General features: G+C 45.6%; 1 protein-coding gene across 1 annotated transcript; it reads right to left on the reverse strand.

Annotated features, from left to right (window-relative positions):
• Positions 1 to 1,512: 1,512 nt before the first annotated feature.
• DUSP19 (dual specificity phosphatase 19) lies at positions 1,513 to 24,189 on the reverse strand. The gene is made up of 4 exons (XM_044304142.1): positions 23,847 to 24,189; positions 21,726 to 21,772; positions 20,117 to 20,269; positions 1,513 to 1,849 (listed from the first exon to the last, which is right to left on the reverse strand). Exons 1-4 carry the CDS (start codon positions 24,070 to 24,072, stop codon positions 1,625 to 1,627), a joined length of 651 nt encoding a protein of 216 aa, XP_044160077.1. The 5' UTR covers positions 24,073 to 24,189; the 3' UTR covers positions 1,513 to 1,624.
• Between the last annotated feature and the right edge of the window lie 141 nt (positions 24,190 to 24,330).

Here is a 24,330-nt window from a genome sequence, read left to right on the forward strand (position 1 = left end):
ACTTACCTCCATTCGGCTGTCAGCATGAGTGCAGGACACAAGCCTTTTCTGGTCTGTGCCCTAAACTATATGCAGCCTGGCTCAGGCGGCGCGATGATGATGTCGCCTGTGCTGACCTCTGACAGGCTACAAGCACAGTGATACAATTGAATATAGGGAGATGAGTGTTTATACAATGTAAGTGCTCAATGCCACCCCCCATTTTTATTAGGTGGAGCGCCTGAGGCCTCACCCCACCACCTCCCCCGGTATGAGATCACTATGCCAGCACAGAGGGGAATGGAGCAGCGAAGCTACTGTGCATGTCAGTCCACCACACAATGCAAGAGAAGGTGGACCAGAAAGATAAACAGCAGGGGGCGCTACCAGAGAGGAAAATATCATGTACATAAATAAATATATTACAATAAGGCTACATGCACACGACCGTTGTGTGTTTTGCGGTCCGCAAATTGCAGATGTGCAAAACACGGATGGCGTCCATGTGCGTTCCGCAATTTGCGGAACGGCGCGGACAGCCATTGATATAACTGCCTATTCTTGTCCGCAAAACGGACAAGAATAGGACAGGTTATATTTTTTTTGCTGGGCCACGGAACGGAGCAACGGATGCGGACAGCACACGAGTGCAAGAGGCCTTAGAGGACCAGACACAGATCAGATAGGTTATAGTAGGTCTCTTGCATATATCATAGTATATTGTATACTACTGTACATGCCCTATATGCAAGGTATCTACTATTCATAGCTTATCTCCTTCATATAGTGTATGTATAGTGTATGTATAGTAGATCTCCTGCAGATACAGGCCTTCATTTGGATCGAAGGACAGGCGAGCAGGCATTCAGGTGGATGGGAGGACGGATGTACGGGCAGGCAAGTCTCACAGGCCTGTTCAGCTGCTTCCTCTGTAGCGCGGGCGCAGTAGTCTCTTCCTGTCTGTAAGTTGATTGGTGGAGCGGCGGTGAGTGCTGCTGCTCCACCAATCAGATTACAGTTAGCAGAGGAGAGGGAGGAGAATCGCTCGTCTACCTCCTCGTCCTCTGCCTTTGAGGTGCTGCGGACAGCTTCATCGCAGACAAGAAAGTCATGCCGCGATTGTAGTATGCAGTGGCACAGCACCATTTAACACGCCACATCCTGGAGGAAGCAGGAATATAAAAAAAAAAAATGCCCTTTAGTGCCTAATTGGAAATACGGCCCTGCCACAGTGATAATACAACCTAAATTGGCATGCTGCAGATTCAAGATATGCACCGTATTTCTGTGCAGGTATTTTCACAGCATGTGTGTAAGAACTGGTCAAGTCTCATCCACTTTGCTGCTCCATCTGAGTACCCTGCAGATTTTCTGCCTTCAGATTCCCACAGGAACATACCCCAAAGTTGTTGTTTTTTTCCACCACAGTAATTGATTGCTTACCACTACAGATTGGTGGCGTTTGTGGATTTGTGAGAGTCACTTACTGCCCGTTTATGCTTCTTGGGTGAAGAAAGACATGATCTCTGACTTCAAAAAAAAACTGTACTACACACATCTTTATTTAAAAAAACAAAACAAAAAACAACAGCGTAACTACAGATAGGACACAAACACGGCTAAATTGAAATCGTCCCAATGTGTGTCAGTCATTTTTTTCATGGATTCCATCTGTTTGTCTTCTACGGTCGTCTTGGTACTTGTGGAGCTGTTCCATGAACCCAGAATTCGGACACACTGCGGGTCTTGCATTTTTTACTGTTGAAAAAGCTCTGGCGAAATTAAGTTTCTCGCTGTACATCAAATATCCAATGATTATTGCCGGTGCACGAGACACTCCTGCATTGCAGTGGACGAGCACCACGCCATTCTGCAAAGAAAAAGAAATGTTCAGTTGCATTAATACAATCTCCCCGGAGCACCGGCATCTAGTCGAAGGGGGGAATTTATCATGAGGATAATATTTGAAGCCAGTTTTGCTTGAGTCTGTGTTGGAGTACTTTATGCCACATTTATCAAATGTCTCACGTTGTTTGATAAATATGTCTTATCCTTAACCCCTTCCTGACGAAGAGATTTTCAGGTTTTGGATTTTCATTTTTTTTCTCCCTGCCTTCCCGGAGCCATAACTTTTTTATTTTTCCATTCACATAGCCGTATGAGGGCTTGTTGTTTGTGGGACATGTTGTACTTTCTAATGCCACAATTTATATGGCATAGAATGTAGAGGGGATCTGGGAAAAAAAAATCTAAATGTGTTGTGTAAATTGTGTTCTTCAGTAGGATTACCGTAGTTTTTGTTAATACCATTTTGGCATGTGTTTGACTTTTTGATCACTGTTTATTAAATTTTGTTTGGGAGGTAAACTGATAAAAAATTAAATTCATCTTTTTTTTTTAGTTACGCCATTCAGCGTATCGGATAACTTTTTAAAAATATTTTAATCAGCATTTTCACATGCGTCGAAAGCTCACGATGTTGATTTTTTTTAATGAAGTATTGTTTATTTTGGTGAAGACGGAATTATTTAGAATTTTTATATATGGATTCCTTCTCAAACAGTTGATTGGTGGGGGTCCTGGGTGTCGGACACCCACCGATCACATACTGAGTACTCGGTATTAAAGTCTCCGAAAACCACATTTAACTTTTCAATGATATTCTAATTTATTGAGATGCACCTGCATATCAACTCCAAGGAAAAAAGCAAAATGTCACCACACATTTGTACAAAATATAAATACATCTTTATTAGTACATGCTTATATCATAAAATAGTTTAAAAATCTACCCACATTCTGGACATATGTTGAGGCCCCACTGCCCCCAGCACCCTAGTCTCTATTATCTTTTCTAGGCACCTTCTACCAATTGCTTATTTAATAGTTGCTATTATATGCATGAGCTAGGGGCTGAGGTTTGATGAAGGTTGTTAACACTTTTGAATTTGATCATTTTTTTATAATAGTTTTTTCTTGATTTATCTCTACACAACCCCCATACCATTGCAAGTCCTTTATGGTTAGATGGGTTTTCCCATAATGAATAGTTTTTTGGGGATCAGAAGGGATTTTGGACAGCAGTGTCTGTATATGGCATGTCATTACTGTCCTAAGGCTACTTTCACACTTGCGGCAGGACGGATACGACAGGCTGTTCACCCTGTCGGTTCCGTCCTTCCGCTATTTCGCCGGACCGCCGATCCGTCCCCATTGACTATAATGGGGATGGGGGCAGAGCTCCGGCGCAGCACGGCAGTGCAAGGCGAAAGGCCGCCGGACTAAAAGTCCTGCATGTCCGACTTTTTAGTAGGGATCGACCGATATTGATTTTTTTAGGGCCGATACCGATAATTTGTGAACTTTCAGGCCGATAGCCGATAATTTATACCGATATTCTGGGAATTTTCATTTAAAAAAATAAATAAAAATTCCTACACAAATCTGCTGAAAATTTATGTTTATTGTTAATGTGTAGTTTTTTTTTTTTGTAAATCTTTCTTTTTCATTTATACTTAAGATTTTGGTGTTTTATTTTTGTAACTTTATTTTTTTTACTTTTACTAACTTTTAACCCCCTTAGGGACTAGAACCCTTGTCCTATTCACCCTGATAGAGATCTATCCGGGTGAATAGGAGCTCACACTGTCCCTGCTGCCCTGTGCTTTGTGCACACAGCAGCATGGAGCTTACTATGACAGCCAGGGCTTGCGTCCTGGCTGCCATGGTAACCGATCAGAGCCCCAGCATTACACTGCTGGGGCTCCGATCGGAGGAGCAGGGGAGAGGGGATCCTGTGGGGGGGCGCACTGCGCCACCAATGTTTTTAATACTGGGGTGGGGGCGCACTGCGCCACCAATGCTTAATACTGGGGTTGGGGGGGGGGGGGGAACTGCACCACCAATGTCTAATACTGGGCCGGGGGGGCGCACTGCGCCACCAATGAAGCTTAATCTCTCATTTATTCATATACAGGAGGCGGGAGCTGGCTGCAGAATCACATAGCCGGCTCCCGACCTCTTTGAGCAGTAGCTGCGATCCGCGGCACCTGAGGGGTTAACTACCGCAGATCGCAGCTATTGCTCATAGAGGACGGGAGCCGGCTATGTGATTCTGCAGCTCCCGCCTCCTGTATATGAATGAATAAGAAATTAAGCTTCATTGGTGGCGCAGTGGCCACAGCCCCCCCCCTTCTCTTGTCCCCTGTCCTTTCATTGGCGGCAGCAGCAGCACAGGGGGAGGAGACACTGCTTCCTTCTCCCCTGTGCTGCTAAGGGGAACACGCGCGATCTGTGTTCAATATACGCTATCGGAATATCGGCAAAATAGATGCCGGTAGCGGTCAAAATCCTGAATATCGGCCGATAATATCGGTAAAACCGATAATCGGTCGATCCCTACTTTTTAGTCCGGCGGCCTCTCACCGCGAACTGCCGTGCTGCGTCGGTGCTCCGCCACGTCCCCATCATAGTCAATGGGGACGGAGCGACTGCACGGCGAAATAGCGGAAGGTTGGATCCGACAGGGTGAACAGCCTGTCGGATCCGTCCTGCCGCAAGTGTGAAAGTAGCCTAAGCTGTCAGTATGCTTTAAACCTATTTTATGATATAAACATGTACTTATAAAGATGTATTTATATTTTCTACAAATGTGTGGTGTTATTTTGCTTTTCTGCTTGGAGTTGATGTATACCAGCTAGGAGTGTCCCCTCCCTTTGCACCGCAATCAACTGATTATGGGGCTTAAGGGTTTCATGAGGTGCTTAGGGTACGTGGTTAATATTGTGTTTCCTGCAGTTCACTTTTCAACTTTGCTGTGTAGACTGGTCTATAGTCAGCAGAGTCATCTAATTATTATTAGAGGTGATTTAAAGGGTGTCGTGTGGAGGGGGCATAAAAATGCATTTAAAAGGGCCATAATGGGCTAAATATAATAATTAGGGTCCATTAATTCTCTATGGAGCAGGAATGCATGCGGACAGCACACAGTGTGCTATCCGCATTTCCAGAGCGCGCCACCCGATCTTCCGGTCCGCGGCTCCGGAAAAAAATAGAACATGTCCTGTTCTTGTCCGCAATTGCGGACAAGAATAGGCAGTTCTATCGCGGCTGGGTGTATTGCGGATCCTCAATACACTATGGACGCGTGAATGGACCCTAACTCATCTCACCGATTTACTGCTGCTACTGGTCCAATGCTGCGCAGGGATCAGAAAAAAAAGAGAGCAAGGACAGGAGCAGCAGTGTTGGGATGTCGGCAGCGGAGGATTGTGATGTGAGTAATGCTTTTTTTATTTTTGCAAACGATTACCTTCACAGATAATAGCTTTGAAGAGTTTTTCCAACTTTTTTATGCTGATGGCCTATCCTTAGCTGTTTGAAGAGGCCACGGCACTCCTGTGAGATCCACGGCCTTCTCACAGCTTACCCTAGGCCAGTGATGTCGAACCTTTTACAGACTGAGTGCCAACATGGCAAACTGTAACTCAAAACCCAAATATTTATTGCAAAGTGCCAACATGGCAATTTAACCTAAATACCAATACAGTATATCTTCCATGTACTTTATCATTTAGCTATAATAGCTTAATAGCCTACATTCAGTGCGCTGCCTGTGGTGTTCATAGCGCGTCCTGCGCTGATGAATGGCAGGAAAAGTATAAGACATATTGGTATGCCTTAGAGTTTTTCCAGGGTTCGGGCGCCCACAGAGAGGGCTCTGAGCGCCACCACTGCCCAATTACATAATGTTCATCGGTCATGTGGCCTAGGGGCAGCTCAGTCACATTGAAGTGAATGGGCAGGGGCGGACTTGGAACTTAAAGTGGCCCTGGGGAAAAAAAAAACTAAAAAGTGGCCCCATGTTGTAGGCAGACAACATGGGGCGGGGCCAAATACCACAATTCAGCATAAAATACTGCTGCCCCAGCTGCAATATTAATCTGCATCACTGTCCTGAGGCTGGCAATACAGTTTGAAAGCAGGAGGGCACTTTCCGTCACTGACCAAGTGTATAAGTACCTGATTTTCCTAGCATTAATTAATGCTGAGAGCATCAGATCGCTGTGCACTTGGAGGAGGGCCTGGCTGGTCCCCTGGGCATCGGCCCACCAAAAAATGTCCTTGTGGGGTCTATTGCAAGTTCGCCCCTGGGTCTGAGCTGCGATACCTATGTACAGCACTGTGCTTGGTAAGCTGTGAGGAGGCTGAGGTGCTCCTCAACAAGATGATCTGCGAGGGTCCCAAGTGTCGGACCCCCACCCAATTAAATATTGATGACCTATTCTGAGGATAAGTCATCAGTATCAAAAAGTCGGAAAACCCTTTATTGACAGCTCTATTGTAATGTTAGGGGCTTAAATAAAGCAAGATAGCAACACTGTACACACACACAGATAATGAAGGATGACCAAACGCAATAGGTCGGACACCTGGCACCCCCACTGGTCAGCTATTACCTGCTGGCACTGGAAACACCACTGAGAATGGAGCTGGTAGCACAGCTCAAGTTAAAGTGCTGTGGATGTATTGGGTTACTGGGGTTTGGCAAACTCCTTTAATATCAAACAAGATCTTCACTTTTGAAGGTGTTTTTTCCTTAAAATTACCGACAGATTACCTGACCTAGAGCGGCCCTTTCAGGCCCCATTCACACCACCTTATGGTCCCCGTGGATGTGTTACAGACTGCAAACAGCGGGTCCACAATGCGCTGGCTTTGTGAACTCCCTGCTGCGGTACAGACCCTTTGATTTGAAGGAGTCCGCAAGATACAGCAATAGATATGTCCTATATTTTGTGGAGCAGAGGCACGGATTGGAAGCACATGGAAACATTTGGGAGCCTTGCCATGGGCTTCCGGGTCAGTGCCACCACACAGCTAAAGGTAGGACATATCTTTTGCTGTATCGTGCAGATTGCGGACACTTTCAAGTCAATGGGTCCGCACCGCAGCATGGTGTTCACATGGCCAATGCCTGTGTTTTGCGGAGCGGTATTTGCGGTCCGCAACACGGGAACGGCGGCCATACGTTTGTCTGAATGGGCACTTACAGAAACAACATATACACATTTCATGAATATCCTTTAAGAACTCAAACATGATGTGACAATTACTTATTAAAGTCATGCTAATGAGGAGCGCCGAGCGGTAATAGTTTATAGTTTTCTCATGCATGACGTAATTAATTAATGAGTTAAATAGATAATAGCTGATTAAATATGAACACTTTCAACACTTCATAAAATCGCATAACAGTTTTTGTAATTGGAAAGCCCACAAAAAAGTTCTCTTTCACGCCGTACTGAGTGATGGAGTCACTGAATGCTTTTCATGTATACAAAACGGAAAACTTCCACGTTTCAGCGCTGGTATGTAACCCAAGTGCGGTCATTTTGCAAAGTGGGATTCAGATGTCGTGTAAATTACGCTCCACAAAGGAAGAAGACACCACACACAACAAAGAGTAGTGCAATCTAATCTTCCAAGATGTTAATCTATGATAGATAATCCACGTTAGATCTGATGAGAAGTTAATTCCATATAAAGACAGAAACCCCTAATGTCTGGTAATGAATACCTGGAATTATTCACAGAGGTCTGTGGAGGGTTAGAAGACGTGAAGAAACAATTCACTGATTACTGCTTATATAGAGTGTCAGCCGTACTCCTGATTATATAGAGCGTCAGCCGTACTCCTGATTATATAGAGCGTCAGCCGTACTCCTGATTATATAGAGCGTCAGCCGTACTCCTGATTATATAGAGCGTCAGCCGTACTCCTGATTATATAGAGCGTCAGCCGTACTCCTGATTATATAGAGCGTCAGCCGTACTCCTAATTATATATAGAGTGTCAGCCGTACTCCTGATTATATAGAGCGTCAGCCGTACTCCTGATTATATAGAGCGTCAGCCGGAATCCTGCCTATATAGCGCGTCAGCTGGACTCCTGCCTATATAGCCCGTCAGCCGGACTCCTGCCTATATAGCGCGTCAGCCGGACTCCTGCCTATATAGCGCGTCAGCCGGACTCCTGCCTATATAGCGTGTCAGCCGGACTCCTGCCTATATAGCGCGTCAGCCGGACTCCTGCCTATATAGCGCGTCAGCCGGACTCCTGCCTATATAGCGCGTCAGCCGGACTCCTGCCTATATAGCGCGTCAGCCGGACTCCTGCCTATATAGCGCGTCAGTCGGACTCCTGCCTATATAGCGCGTCAGTCGGACTCCTGCCTATATAGCGCGCCAGCCGGACTCCTGCCTATATAGCGCGCCAGCCGGACTCCTGCCTATATAGCGCGCCAGCCGGACTCCTGCTTATATAGCGCGCCAGCCGGACTCCTGCTTATATAGCGCGCCAGCCGGACTCCTGCTTATATAGCGCGCCAGCCGGACTCCTGCTTATATAGCGCGCCAGCCGGACTCCTGCTTATATAGCGCGCCAGCCGGACTCCTGCTTATATAGCGCGCCAGCCGGACTCCTGCTTATATAGCGCGCCAGCCGGACTCCTGCTTATATAGCGCGCCAGCCGGACTCCTGCTTATATAGCGCGCCAGCCGGACTCCTGCTTATATAGCGCGTCAGCCGTACTCCTGCTTATATAGCGCGCCAGCCGTACTACTGCTTATATAGCGCGTCAGCCGTACTACTGCTTATATAGCGCGTCAGCCGTACTCCTGATTATATAGAGCATCATACGTACTCCTGTATATATTGTCAGCTGTACCCCAGCTTATATAGAGGGTCAGCCATACTACTGCATATATAGTGTCAGCTTTACTCCTAACCTCACATGAGGACGGTAACAGTAAATTTTCTGTTGTTGATATATGCTTATATAAAGCGTCAGCCGTACTCCTGCATACATGTAGAGCGTCAGCCGTACTCCTGCATACATGTAGAGCGTCAGCCGTACTCCTGCATACATGTAGAGCGTCAGCCGTACTCCTGCATACATGTAGAGCGTCAGCCGTACTCCTGCATATATAGAGCGTCAGCCGTACTCCTGCATATATAGAGCGTCAGCCATACTCCTGCATATATACAGTGTCAGCCGTACTCCTGCTTATATAGATGTCACGGACGGTGTACAGGAAACAAGACAAAGCAACATGCATATATGAAACGGTCACTTGAAGCTGAGAAAAAGTCTTACGGAGATCAGCTACCTCCAATGAAAGACCCTGGAAGCGTTCAGCCAAAAGTGAAACCGGATCCATGCTTGAGACGGTTTTGGCGGCTTATAATGTCACGGACGGTGCACAGGAAACAAGACAAAGCAACATGCATATATGACTGAGTGGATCCAAAGCTAAGGAACCAAAAGGGAGACCCCTGCACAAGACCTGAGACTTTCCCTGGCTGCTCAGCCTATGCAAAGATCCCAGAGGTGGAAGGTTGCATATCCACGTACCTCGACTATATAACCCCTGAACACCCTACAATAGTGAGGGGACACGACCACCGGCTCCCTACACCAGACACGGAGGGAGTCAGGGTCACCTGGGATCCAGCAAACAGAAAATAACAGATAAATGTTCAGCACTTAACTTTGTAGCAGACTGGAAAACAAGATCAGCATGCACACACACTCCAGGAAGTAGTATAAGCCGCCCAGTAATGCATTATGGGGCGGAATTTAAAAGGATGCAATCAGTCCAACTCCATGACAGCTGAGAGAGGCTTACGAGATGAGGAACTGAACAGCACAACAAAGAGAACTCAAGGAGGAGGTTCTGAAAGGCCTCTGTCAGAGCTTCTCAGCTGTCTGGTTGTGACAGTACCCCTCCCTCTACGAGTGGACTCCGGACACTCAGACCCCACCTTCTCAGGATGGGACCTATGGAAAGCCCTGATGAGACGAGAGGCCTTAATGTCCGTCACTGGGACCCACATCCTCTCCTCAGGACCATAACCCTCCCAATGAACAAGGTACTGAAGAGAACCGCGGACAAGACGAGAATCCACAATCCTAGAGACCTGAAATTCAAGATTCCCATCAACCATAATCGGAGGAGGAGGCAAAGGCGAGGGTACAATGGGTTGAACATAAGGTTTCAATAAGGACTTATGAAAAACATTATGGATCTTCCAAGTCTGAGGAAGATCAAGACGGTAGGCAACAGGATTGATGACAGACAGGATTTTGTAAGGCCCAATAAACCTAGGACCCAACTTCCAGGAGGGAACCTTCAATTTGATATTCTTGGTAGACAACCACACCAGATCACCAACATTCAGGTCCGGACCAAGCACACGTCTCTTATCTGCCACACGCTTATATCTCTCACTCATGCTCTTTAGATTATCCTGAATCTTTTGCCAAATAGATGACAAAGACGAGGAGAATCTGTCCTCATCAGGTAAACCAGAAGACCCCTCTCCCGAGAAAGTCCCAAACTGCGGATGAAACCCATATGCACCAAAAAATGGTGACTTATCAGAGGACTCCTGACGACGGTTATTTAAAGCAAACTCAGCAAGGGACAAAAAAGAACACCAATCCTCTTGATTCTCCGCCACAAAACAGCGCAGATATGTCTCCAGATTCTGATTGACGCGCTCCGTCTGGCCATTCGACTGCGGGTGGAAAGCAGAAGAGAATGACAACTGAACCCCCAAGCGAGAACAGAAAGCCTTCCAGAATCTGGAAACAAACTGCGTGCCCCTATCAGAGACTATGTCTGAAGGAATACCGTGCAATTTGACAATGTGATCAATAAATGCCTGCGCCAGCGTCTTAACATTGGGCAAACCAGGAAAAGGGATGAAATGCACCATTTTGCTAAAACGGTCCACCACCACCAGAATCACAGTCTTCCCCGAGGAACGAGGCAGGTCCGTTATAAAGTCCATGGACAGATGTGTCCAAGGAGGGGAAGGAATGGGTAAGGGAAGGAGAGGACCTGATGGCCGTGAATGAGGGACTTTGGCACGAGCGCAAGTCTCGCAGGCTGCCACAAAACCCTCAACCGACTTACGAAGCGCAGGCCACCAGAATCTCCGAGCGATGAGATCCACTGTGGCTCTTGCCCCCGGGTGCCCAGCAAGGACCGTATCGTGGTGTTCCTTAAAAATCTTGTGTCTTAAAGCGAGAGGCACAAACAACCTCCCAGGAGGACAAAGATCAGGAGCCTCTGACTGGGCAGCCTGCACCTCTGCCTCCAATTCAGGAAAAAGAGCAGAGACCACCACACCTTCAGCCAAAATGGGACCCGGGTCTTCAAAATTCCCGCCTCCCGGAAAACAACGTGACAGGGCATCTGCCTTCACATTCTTAACTCCAGGGCGGAACGTGACCACAAAATTAAACCTAGAAAAGAACAAAGACCATCTGGCCTGTCTCGGGTTCAGACGCTTGGCTGACTCCAAGTAGGCCAGATTTTTATGGTCAGTAAATACGGTAATAGGGTGTCTGGCTCCCTCTAGCCAATGGCGCCATTCCTCAAAAGCCAACTCGATGGCCAACAATTCCCTATCTCCCACATCGTAATTTCTCTCTGCGGAGGAGAGTTTTTTCGAGAAAAAGGCACACGGTCGCCATTTGGCAGGAGAGGAACCCTGAGACAAGACCGCCCCCACCTCAGAAGCATCAACCTCAACTATGAAGGGTAAAGAAATATCAGGTTGCACCAAGATGGGAGCGGAAGCAAAACTCTCCTTGATATTAGAAAAAGCCTTACGCGCCTCTACTGACCAAGAAGAAAAATCTACCCCCTTTCTGGTCATATCAGTGAGTGGTTTAACAATAGAGGAATAATTCAAAATAAACTTCCTGTAATAATTGGCAAAGCCCAAAAACCGCATCAGCGCCTTCTGATTCTCATGAAGCTCCCACTCAAGCACAGCGCGGACCTTCTCGGGGTCCATGCGAAAACCAGAAGCGGAGAGAAGAAACCCCAGAAATTGAATTTCTGGAACCGCAAACACACATTTTTCCAGTTTCGCATATAATTTATTCTCCCGCAGGATGAGCAAGACTTGACGTAAATGTTCCTTATGAGTTTTGAAATCAGGAGAAAAAATCAAAATGTCATCCAAATACATTAATACAAATTTTCCCATAAAATGATAAAAAATGCTGTTCATGAAATGCTGAAAAACGGCTGGGGCATTCATCAAAGCAAAAGGCATAACTGATACTAAGGATACTGTTCAGCTCCCTGAAATCCAGACAAGGTCTTAAAGAACCATCTTTTTCTTAACAAAGAAAAAAACAGCGGCAACAGGTGACTTCGAGGGTCGTATGTGTCCTTTTCTCAGACTCTCAGAGGTATAAGCACGCATAGCGATCCTCTCAGGTTGGGAAAGATTGTATAAACGAGATTTAGGCAGTTTGGCGCCTGGGATGAGATTAATAGGGCAATCGTACTCCCTGTGCGGGGGCAAATCCTGAACTCCACTCTCAGAGAAGACATCCGAAAATTCAGAGAGAAAAGATGGTAGTCTTAGTAGCAACCTCAGAAACAGATGTCGTGAGGCAATTCTCTCTGCAAAAGTCACTACAACCATTTATTTGCCTCGCTTGCCAATCAATGGTGGGGTTATGTTTAGTGAGCCAGGGTAGCCCCAACACTAGAGGAGTAGGCAAACCGCTAAGGACGAAACATGACACATCCTCAACATGAGCATCACTCACAATTAAACGGATATTGTGAACTATGCCCTTTAATGATTTCTGAGAAAGTGGAGCGGAATCAATAGCAAAAACAGGAATATCCTTTCCCAAAGTGCGCACCTGGAAACCATGAGTTATCGCAAATTGACTATCAATGAGATTGACCGCTGCTCCACTATCCACAAAAATCTCACAAAAAATGTTCTTGCTCTCTAGCGCCACCCTGGCAGGCAGGACAAAACGGGAACTACAAGCAAACGGAAAACCTTCAATTTCCGCCTCAACCCTGCCAATAGTAACAGACGGAACATTTTTAAAAGATTTTTTCCTGTTTGTTTCTTTATTACTCCCAGAAAACTGCCTGAATCTCCTAGAGGGACAAATATTTGCCAAATGATTTATACCTCCACAACAAAAACATACCCTCCCATGCGAGCTGAATCTTCTATTGTCAGAAGCAATCAACCCCAGCTGCATGGGCTCCTGCTCAGAAGGGGCTGACAGCGACAGACCCCTGCGCACATAATCAGACCGCTGCACTGTCCTGGGACTGAGTATGACAGGAAGGGGACATCTCTCCTCTCTCTCTAAGACGCCTGTCAATACAAACGGCCTGAGACATAGCAGAGTCCAAAGAAATAGGCCTCTCATGAAAGGCAAATGCATCTTTCAATCCCTCTGAAAGACCATGGCAAAATTGACTTCGGAGTGCAGCATCATTCCAACCAGTATCAACTGCCCATCTCCGAAATTATGAGCAGTATATTTCTGCGGATTGTTTACCCTGGCATAATAGACGTAGTCTAGACTCAGCCAGAGCAATACGATCCGGATCATCATATATCTGACCCAGGGCTAAAAAGAATTCATCCACTGAACGGAGAGGCCGTGCCCCCTCCGGCAGCGAAAAGGCCCAGGACTGAGCGTTACCCCTGAGCAGCAATATAATGATCCCCACCCTCCGTTCCTCATCACCAGAGGAATGGGGAAGAAGGCGAAAATGGAGTTTGCAAGCCTCTCTAAAACGCACAAAATTCTCACTACCCCCGGAGAACGTATCCGGGAGCGAGATCTTAGGCTCAGAACAAACTCCATGAATGCAAGCTGAAACGGTCACTTGAAGCTGAGAAAAAGTCTTACGGAGATCAGCTACCTCCAATGAAAGACCCTGGAAGCGTTCAGCCAAAAGTGAAACCGGATCCATGCTTGAGACGGTTTTGGCGGCTTATAATGTCACGGACGGTGTACAGGAAACAAGACAAAGCAACATGCATATATGACTGAGTGGATCCAAAGCTAAGGAACCAAAAGGGAGACCCCTGCACAAGACCTGAGACTTTCCCTGGCTGCTCAGCCTATGCAAAGATCCCAGAGGTGGAAGGTTGCATATCCACGTACCTCGACTATATAACCCCTGAACACCCTACAATAGTGAGGGGACACGACCACCGGCTCCCTACACCAGACACGGAGGGAGTCAGGGTCACCTGGGATCCAGCAAACAGAAAATAACAGATAAATGTTCAGCACTTAACTTTGTAGCAGACTGGAAAACAAGATCAGCATGCACACACACTCCAGGAAGTAGTATAAGCCGCCCAGTAATGCATTATGGGGTGGAATTTAAAGGGATGCAATTAGTCCAACTACATGACAGCTGAGAGAGGCTAACGAGATGAGGAACTGAATACCACAACAAAGAGAACTCAAGGAGGAGGTTCTGAAAGGCTTCTGTCAGAGCTTCTCAGCTGTCTGGTTGTGACAATAGAGCGTCAGACGTATTCCTGCATATATAGTGTCAGCCGTACCCCAGCTTATATAGAGGGTCAGCCGATCTCCTGCATATATAGTGTCAGCTTTACTCCTAGCCTCACATGAGGACGGTAACAGTAAATTTTCTGTTGTTGATATATGCTTATATAAAGCGTCAGCCGTACTCCTGCATACATATAGAGCGTCAGCCCTACTCCTGCATACATGTAGAGCGTCAGCCGTACTCCTGCATACATGTAGAGCGTCAGCCGTACTCCTGCATACATGTAGAGCGTCAGCCGTACTCCTGCATACATGTAGAGCGTCAGCCGTACTCCTGCATACATGTAGAGCGTCAGCCGTACTCCTGCATACATAGAGCGTCAGCCGTACTCCTGCATACATAGAGCGTCAGCCGTACTCCTGCATACATAGAGCGTCAGCCGTACTCCTGCATATATACAGTGTCAGCCGTACTGCTTATATAGAGCGTCAGACGTACTCCTGCATATATAGTGTCAGCCGTACCCCAGCTTATATAGAGGGTCAGCCGATCTCCTGCATATATAGTGTCAGCTTTACTCCTAGCCTCACATGAGAACGGTAACAGTACATTTTCTGTTGTTTATATGGCACCAATATACTCCACGTGATTCTAGTCATTAACTCCAGTCCTGGTTCCCAGTAAAATCTTTTCTTGTTTGCAGCAAAATCCATTTGGAGGAAACACCATTCACAGAAATATGAAAACACCCATAAATAGATACATATACATTAAAGGGAGTCGGTCAACTTCCAAATAACTGTTAGGGTGCATTTACACAAACATTAAAAAAAAGAAACAGCGCCCAAAAACAGCAAAATGGCCCGTTTTTAACAGCCTTTTTTTAGCAGATGCTTTTTAAAGGGGTAGGCCCATCTTACACATTGTTATTATATTACTAGGATATGCCACCAATGTCAGATAGGTGCGGCTCCCACACATCTCTAGAACAGGGCCCCAAATTGAACAAGGGTGCAATGCACAAGCATGGCCACCTTCCATTCACCCTCCGGCTACTTCCGTAATTCCCACAGAGATGAATGGATTGTGGCCGCGCATGTGTGGTGTGCCCTCCTTCGCTTTGGTTACACACAAACCATTTTTTTGAAAAAAAACTGCAGTTTCGGAAGTGTTTGTGCAAAAGGTCAGAAGTGGATTACAAAGGAATCTATATCTATATATATATATATATATATATATATATAGAAGGACGTGTATGTTCCACGATCGCTCAAAAACGCAACCATCGATTTCAACAAAACTTGGTATACACATCCCTTGCTACCTGGAAAGAAATCTTGTGGGGGTCAGAGCTCTCTAGCACGTACCGTTCCTGAGATATTCCCCAAAAATGCAAATATGGAACATCGCATGACCTACATTAGCCAATAGAAGCCTGCAGGTGTTTCTCTTCATATCCCAACTGCCATACACACTGTCACATGTGCCCTATCAGCCAATAGAAGCTTGCAGGTACTTAGTCTCCACATACATACAGTTTTACACCAGATTTCCATAACAACCCAGACATTTTTCTTCACTGCTGCAGGTCAGCTGTAAAGGGGCAGGGCGCTGTGGATGACACTGTTAAGGGAGCGGAGTGCTGTGGAGGTGACAGTTTAGGGGGCAGGTAGGGTGGCCATTCAGGGCATCCTTAAAAGATGGATTTAAAAACCCCACCCCCAGGCCCAGCTAAGCCACGCCCCCAATCTCATTAGACCACACACCCTCCCACACCGCAGCCGACGGGTTAAAAAAATGAAGCTAAAAATCAAGTTCTGTCAGCTGCAGGGGTGAGAGGAACAGTGAATTTCTCCCTGCAGCTCACACTCAGACAGCACAGTGCTGCTGTCTGAGAGTGAGCTGTTCAAAAGGACATCCCTGCTTGAGATAATCCCAAAAAATGAATTAGCCAATAGAAGCCTGGTCACATGTCCCTTATCAGCCAATACAAGCTCGCAGGCCCTTAGTCTCCATATACACACAGTTTTACACCAGGTTTCCATAACAACCCAACCATTTTTCTACACTGCTGCAGGTCAGCTTTAGGGTCCATTCACACGTCCGTTATAACACTCCGTTTCCGTTCCGAATTAAATCGGAACGTTTTTTCGGATCCATTAATTTCAATTGCCTCTGCAAAACTGAGGACACCAATCATAGTGCTGTCAGAATCACGGAATCCGTTCCGTTTTCCTATTTTCAAGTATGCGGATCCTGAAAAAAAAATTAAGCTTGTCCTACTTTGTCCATTTTTCGGGTCCGTTGTCCATTCAAGTCAATGGATCCGCATAAATGCGGATGACATGCACAAAACCACCCGAATGTCATCCGATTTTGCGGATCCGTTGACAGGAAAATAGATGGTAAAAAAAAAAAACGGAATAACGAAAACAGGGAACGGATTTCAACAAAACTTGGTATACACAACGGAAGGTTGTACTGAAAAACGGATCTGCAAAAAAAAGGAACGTTTATCTGGAAAGGTAAAAATACTGACGTGTGAATGGACCCTAAAAGGGGCAGGGTGCTGTGGATGACACTGTTATAGTGGATCCTGTCGATATCTTTTAACGACACACACAAACATTAAATGAAATAGATGAAATATACCCGTGCGAAGCCGGGTCCTTCTGCTAGTGGGAAATATAAAAGAAGCACATATATTTCTCCTTCCTGCTGGATACACTTCTGGCTTAAAAAACTGCATCAAACATTGCAGCCCAGATTTACTAATCTTAAAAAAGGTGTAAACTTAGATCTGGTGCAGGTCTATCACAGGGGCTCAGGCTTTGCACTGACTATATCAACTATAGGTTGGCTGGATCAAGAGAAAGTTATGTGATCCTGATTGGACAAATGGAAACTGTGGGCCAGATTTATCATTACACTTACATCTTACTCCACTTTTACATATGTCCAAAGTCACTTTTGGCTAAGTCAGATTTATTAATGGTCCTTTAATACTGTGATAAATGTGGTTTGACGGTAGCAGTTTATCCTTCAGTAAGCGGCTTTACAAAAGTCATACGTCTCTACGAAAAAGTTGCATGTTCTATTAAAAAGTCGCATAAGATAAGCATGGTCCTCACTGTATCGAAATTGCGCAAGTTTTTGTGACTTTTTTAAATTGTCGCAATAGTAAATCTGTCTAAAGAAAATACGCCCACTTTCAGAAAACTGGCGAGCATAGCGCAGAGCCAATAACAGTTGCTAATTTTTGCGCAGTTTTAGCAATTGCGCAAAAATGTGCGACTTTTTCACTCCATTATTTTGACTTGAGCTAATGATAAATCTGGCCCTGTGTCTCTAACCTCCCTGTCTTTGAGCCAGAGTTTTATGCCAGAATTGCGGTGCAATTTTTGGAGCAAAATGGTGCATCTTAGACCTTCCCCTTTCCTGTGAAGCCTCGCCCTTTCCCATAAGCATGCCCTCAGTCGAACATGTCTAAAAAAAAAAAAAAAAAGGGTAGAAAACCTAAATGCGCCAATTTGCAGCACTTTTTTAAAAAAAAATTGGCTCAGACACATTAGTAAATCTGGGCCACTTTTTTTTCTCCAAACCAGTTGTGTGTGAAACTATCCTTAAAATAATTTGCTCCATTTTCCCTCCCTGTTGATGGGTTGACAGAAGTTTGGATAACCTGCAGGTTTTTCGGTCTGTTATTGGAAAGCATCTTCTTGTAAAGGTAGACATTTTGTGAATAGGTAGATATTAGGAAATTTATTTTTAATCAACAGTAGATCCACCAAAATGAATACTACATTTTATACAAACTGTGTGAGACATATCTCTTTAACCCAGGGGCATGGCTATAGTTGGTGCAGAGGTGGCAATTGCACAAAGGCCCTGGTGCCTAAGTGTGCCCAATGACCCCTCTGCTATTGAAAACTACTTCAGTATTTTAAAAGAGAGTTGAGGGGACCTGTTTGTCACACTCTAGTGCAGTGATGGCTAACCTTGGCACTCCAGCTGTGGTAAAACTACAACTCCCAAGATCCCTCCCTTGCTTGGTTGCTCTCAGAACTCTATAGAAATAAATGGAGCATGCTGGGAGTCGTAGTTTCACCACAGCTGAAGTGCCAAGGTTAGCCATCACTGCTCTAGTGTGAGAGGGGAACCCCACACCGAACATAGAAGGGTAAGGGGAAAGGAAATAAGGCCTGAAAACTAGGGAAAGAAGATGGGCACCTCTTAGAGAAAACCCTAACCAAAACCCTGACTGACTACCAGAATGAACAGACCCCAGAGGTAGGTGAGTTCATACACAGGAATACCCTATCTAACCCTAAAGGACCCTGGTACTTGTGACAGGAATGAGACATCCCGTTCCTCCAAAAGGAAGGAGTAACGGGAGTCTCCCTAGGGCCTAATACAAAACTACAAGGAAATGCAACTCACAGAAAAGCCAAAATACAAAGGGAAAGGTGACACTTCACTTCCAAGAAGCTATGGCAGCACCAGGAACTCAGCCGAAATCCAAACACCAGCTGAACATTTAACTTCTGAGGATGATGGATGAACAGGACTCCAACAAGAACCACGCTCCAGCTCTTCCAAAACCAAATTAAGCTATCCCAAGCAAGGAGTGATGGGTAAAGTCAGACTAAATAGGAATGGGTAAAGGTCACATGATCCACACCTGAACAGGAGGTGTGGACATACCAGCAACACACAAAGTGAAACCAAAAGAGGCTGTCGGATCACTAATGCGTAGTTAATCTTTCAGACCTTCTGAGACCTGTCACACACAGACGCCTATTGAAACCACGTGTTGCCAGTCTCAAAGATCTCCTGCCACTGTCGCGGGGACATCTGTATGTCCCGGTACGTCTGTGACACTGTTACAGATTTTGCACAGTTACCCACTGAATAACGCCCCCCCCCCCCCCCACTAAGGGCTCATTCACACAACCATATGATTGCCATGCCTGCCCTGTGGACTGCAAATAGCAGTCTGCCATGCATGGGCACTGGCCTTGTGAACTCCATGCTGCGGTGCAGACCCATTGACTTGAATGGGTCCGCTATCCGCAATATACAGCAACCATGTAATAATGATTCAGGAGCATCTATTCTTATGACTATGTTGTACCATTCATTTATTATTCCTGCTAGAAGTTATGAATGATTTGCCAGCAGTTTGCAATGAAGGTCCACGTGGGTGTTGCCAGTTGGGGGGGTGTCTCTGCACCATCTGATATTGGCAGCACTGATTGGATAGTGTCAGACTGGTAAGACCCATCTCAACTTTCATTGCAACCTGCTTGTAATTAAAGGGGTTCTCCGGGCTTTTAATATTGATGACCTATCCTCAGGATAGGTCATCAATATCAGATCGGCGGGGGTCCGACACCCAGCACCTCCACCGATCAGCTGAATAAGGAGATGGTGCGTGCAGTGTGCATGTGCCGCCTCCTGTCTCTCTTCCTGCTCTGCTGCTTTACCATAGACATAGCATAGCAGGAATTTTTAATTCATTACTTCTAGCAGGAATAATAAAGGAATGACACATCGTTGAGTCATAAGAATTTATGCTCCAGAATTGTAATTACAAGGGGAAGCAAGTAGGAGACATGTCAGGAGAGGTGACAGATCCTCTTCAAAGTAACAGATTCCCTTTAAACTAGAGCGATGTCTCATCGTGCTTTTCGGAATATAAAATGTTTCTGGCTATAGATACGGTGCACAAGCGTCTAATGAGGAAGTACAATATCATTACCTGTAGCTTTGCCTCCTCTATGAAATCAAAGCATTCTGGGAAAAAGGATGTTATATCAGTCTCTGGAAGATCAAGGATGGAAAGTTTCTTATAGGTGAATTTATCTGGAAAAACATTTTCTACTCCATATGCCACGTTCAAGACGTGTGTGACCTACAGAGAAAAGCACATGATTGTAAGCTCCGAAAGTGAAATCTGGACAGGGATTCCATATACTGTATGAACACTGATACGCAAATGTGATTAGGTGGCTTACTACAATCGATAAACCTCTGTTCATGGGCTTCACATGGCTCTTTGACAGCACGAATAGGGCAGTCTGCAGAGCTACTGTGGCCTACAAAACGAATGGAGCCTTGACAGACCTCCACTGAGGTCAATGGGTTCCATCAGGTTTTGCCAGTCTCTGTTCCGGCAGAACAGTCATGGCCCCATATAAACTGAAGACAAGGGACCCGAGGGTGCAGTGCTGATCTCGTTATTCTGTTCCTGACATTAAAACACTGAATTTCATGCAGCCACCACTAGAGGGAGCTCAGCGAAGAGGTGTTTCCACCTTCTATTGCAGTCAACTGTGGCTGTGTAAATTCCTATATCCTGAGCTCCCCCTAGTGGTGGCTTCATGTAGATTGTTTTATAAAACACTGAGGGAAGCAGCAGCAGACATAGCGCTGTCTGTGGAGATTTACCAATGTATTTATGGCAGTGTTCAGGATAAATGTACTGGTTCCACTTTTTCAAACATAGAAGTTGGATAGAGGAGTCTGGCTGCAGCTTTCTCTCCTTTCCTGTCATTCTCTACATACAGTATGCATGCTTGTGCATATATCCAGCTCTAACCATTTACCAGGATGGCCGATGGTAGACTATTGTCTGCTGAAAGCGTGATCTGTGCTGTTGACAAATTTCATCCATGGTCAGCAAAGAATACTAGTGTATGGCATGACTGGCTTAATTTGGCTCATTATTGAAAGTATGGTGTGTTTTTTTCTAAACTGGATCCCTTAGGCCTCATGCACATGAACGTGTGCCAGCCGTCTCCGCACTGCAGAAAGGTAGTACATGCACTACTTTTTTGTGGTGCAGAGGCACGGACAAAAAACCCATGGTGTGGGCTTCCGATCTGTGCCTCCGTTACGCACTGCACCATATCTTCCGGATTCTGGACCCATTCAAGTGAGTGGGTCCGCATCCATAATACGGTGCGCCCACTGCCAGTGCCCGTATATTACGGACTTGCTTTTTGCGTGGACCTGCTACCGTCGTGTGCATGAGGCCTAATGGCTCGTTGTTGCACATAGGACTGGTTGTATGAACAATCCCATAGACGACCAATTGACCAAATCTTCTCTCACGTGCACGGCCGGCTTTAGGAACAGTCTTCCCTTTCAATAAAGCCAGGAAACATTGTAGGGATGAGAGAGGACTGTCTGGCTGCAGTAAAATGACCCGAATTGTATTCTTGTTCTTTTAAAAGCATTGATTATCTATCTACTGGATATGCTAAATAAGAAATGAGAGAACCCAACGTGCTGATAGATAGAATTAAGCTTAAATTTCATTCCTCCTGCCCATTACATTCCACTACTGCCAGGGATGCTTTTTTTACCTTATACTTTTTCAGTACATCATGGTCCTGGGCAACATCTTGTGCTCCTAGAGAAATAAAAGTATAAAAACAGAGCGAAGCATAAATGTACAAAACACAAACCATCCAAAAATAAAAAGTGTTATACAAATAAGGAGTTTCGATTTGCACTTATTCAAACCTAAGTAATCTTTAAAGGGATTTTCTGGGATTTTAAGATTGATGACCTATCCTCAGGATAGTAAAGCGATAATGGTTAAGAGCAGCACCCGCGGACCTTGTCGACACTACCGGAATGCAATAGCCTGTCCACGATCCCCAGCGGTCCACAGATCAGCTATCAAACAACAGGTGACGGCAGCATCTCCAGAAGATCTTTATTCATCGTACATCCATGAATGTGCACAAAAAGAGCAATAAAGTGCAACGTTTCGGCTACAAGCATGCTTGAAAAAGGCTACCATGTAGCTGAAACGTTGCACTTTATTGCTCTTTTTGTACACATTCATGGATGTACGATGAATAAAGATCGTCTGGAGATGCTGCCGTCACCTGTTTGATTGCTATCCTCAGGATAGGTCATCAATAGCAGATCGGTGGGGGTCTGCCGGTCATCTGGTTGAAGGGAAGGCCGCACTCCATGCAAGCGCTGCCTTTCCTTGTGTGCTTACCTGCTCGCTGTCGACATCGGCCGTCCAGAGATGCCTCTCCACATGTGTACTAAGGCCGTGACCAAGGTCTAGTGTTGACCGAAACGTTGGCCAGTAAACTTGTATTCACCTTCTGGACGAATGCCATAACGATCAACTACTAAAAAAAGTATATTTGATACACCAGCAACTGAGCGCCGTGGTCTATCTTCTACTATATGGACGTCAAAAATTACCACTGAGCACCAACCGCACAAAAAGATGAGGTGTGCCGTTCAACTTCTTCTTGCACTAATTACAAGAAGCCATCCCATTCATTTCAATGGGGCAGTTGTTCCTATTCAAGTTTATAGGAAAGATCTGATATTAATAACCTATCCGGAGGATAGGTCATCAATATTAAAATCCCTGAAAACCCCTTTAAGTGTACGGCTGCATGGTGACACTAGTCCGCCAGGTTTTCAGGTTAACAGCAGTCTACTGGTGATCCCATGAATGGGTTTGCAGCACGACTCGAACTCTGCTGGATTTTTTGCAATTTAGGGGTTGCAATCGTGGCAGACGTGCAACTTCCGCTGCAGCCCCATTCATTCCTTTGTGATCACCGATGCCCCTGAGATCCTGGCTGTGACCAGTGTCGTCTAGTAGCCGTACCCAAATAGTCAATAGTGGAGTACTGATTGATGAAACTTCACTCCCAAATCTTATCTGATGTCCCTTACGGTCTGATGCAAAAATAAAAATCCTTAAAGGCCTGCCCATCTTTAGGGACGGAGAGGTGCAGGGTGAAGGCTGGGGCTACATTGCCATCCTGCCTGAAATACCTTTTGCACGACCAGAGATCGCTATGTTGCAGTGCAGCCATTGAACTAAATGGGGTTGCAGTGTGACTCGTAAATTTCTGTAACAACGACTCCAGAATCGTAAAAAAAAAAAATCCTACATTGTTGGATCTTTTTGCATTTCTGGGATCAATCTTGCTGCAACTTGTAAAATGAGCTGTGACCCCATTCAGTTCCATGGCTGCTACACAGAGATCTTTGGTCATGCGATGTGGGAAGGGGGGGGCATGGGAGCCCTGTTTTCATGATTGTGGGGGCCCGAGTAGTCAGACCCTCACCGATCAGACACTTATAATCAAGCATGTTGATAGGTGATATGTTTTGATTATGGATAAAACTCTGTTACGAAGAGGTTCTTCAGCAGCTGCAGTTGTACTTTGCAGTTCTGTATCTTTGTTGCTACAGACCTTTTTTGAAAAGCCGGGTTTATATCACTAAATGAATGAAATAATAGAAGTGCTGCATTTCTCTTGAAAAAGGTTCTGCAGCAGCTGAGGTGCCTATTAATAGAAAGGTTGCACCCCTTACATTATTAAGCATATTAGCAGTTTTGTGCCCTGGATTCGACCTGTCGCAGGACCTCCCAGGTATACATTATACCCTATATCATCACAGGAATTGATATTATAACATCCTGTCGGGACGCTTACCAAGTAGAAGCCATGGCTTGATGACCCCAATCTGTAGGTCCAGGCTGAGGTCCTGCACGTATCCACAGGCTGGTCCATCCTGCTGATCGGGATCATCCACCACATGAACGAGAGAATCTTTCCAGGTCTCTATAATCCTCTTCCCGGATAAAGTTGTCACTCTCGTACATTGTTTCTTGAGTCTGTTTTTTGAGAAACCTTTGATCTCATCTCCCAGTGAGTGCATCCCATGGGTGTTCAGCCTACGATGCGCAGCAGAGGATTGCCACCACTGACTGGTATCTGCTCCTCTGCACCCATCGAAGTTCTCATCTTCCTGTTATATATTCTAGGCCACCTGCCATTGGGCGTTGTGCTGCTAATTCTCATTGGTTTCTCTTTACAAGGCTGAAAGCTAAAGCCGCAGATCCCAGCTGCTGTGCAGTGAGAACAGAAAGTCTCTGGAAGACAGAATGGAAGGGCCCCCCCTGCTGGCAGCTGTGTG

The sequence above is a fragment of the Bufo gargarizans genome, chromosome 8 (genome assembly GCF_014858855.1).
Source record: "Bufo gargarizans isolate SCDJY-AF-19 chromosome 8, ASM1485885v1, whole genome shotgun sequence".
NCBI classification, from domain to species: domain Eukaryota; kingdom Metazoa; phylum Chordata; class Amphibia; order Anura; family Bufonidae; genus Bufo; species Bufo gargarizans.

Bases quoted from the DNA above. Each gene is read 5' to 3' on its own strand.
- DUSP19 (XM_044304142.1), bottom strand. From the start codon at position 24,072: ATGCACTCACTGGGAGATGAGATCAAAGGTTTCTCAAAAAACAGACTC. The intron at 21,773-23,846 runs GTAAGCGTCCCG...TTATTTCTCTAG, and splicing joins CAAGCCATGGCTTCTACTTG to GAGCACAAGATGTTGCCCAG. The intron at 1,850-20,116 runs GTAATGATATTG...TTTTCTTTGCAG, and splicing joins TAGAGGAGGCAAAGCTACAG to AATGGCGTGGTGCTCGTCCA.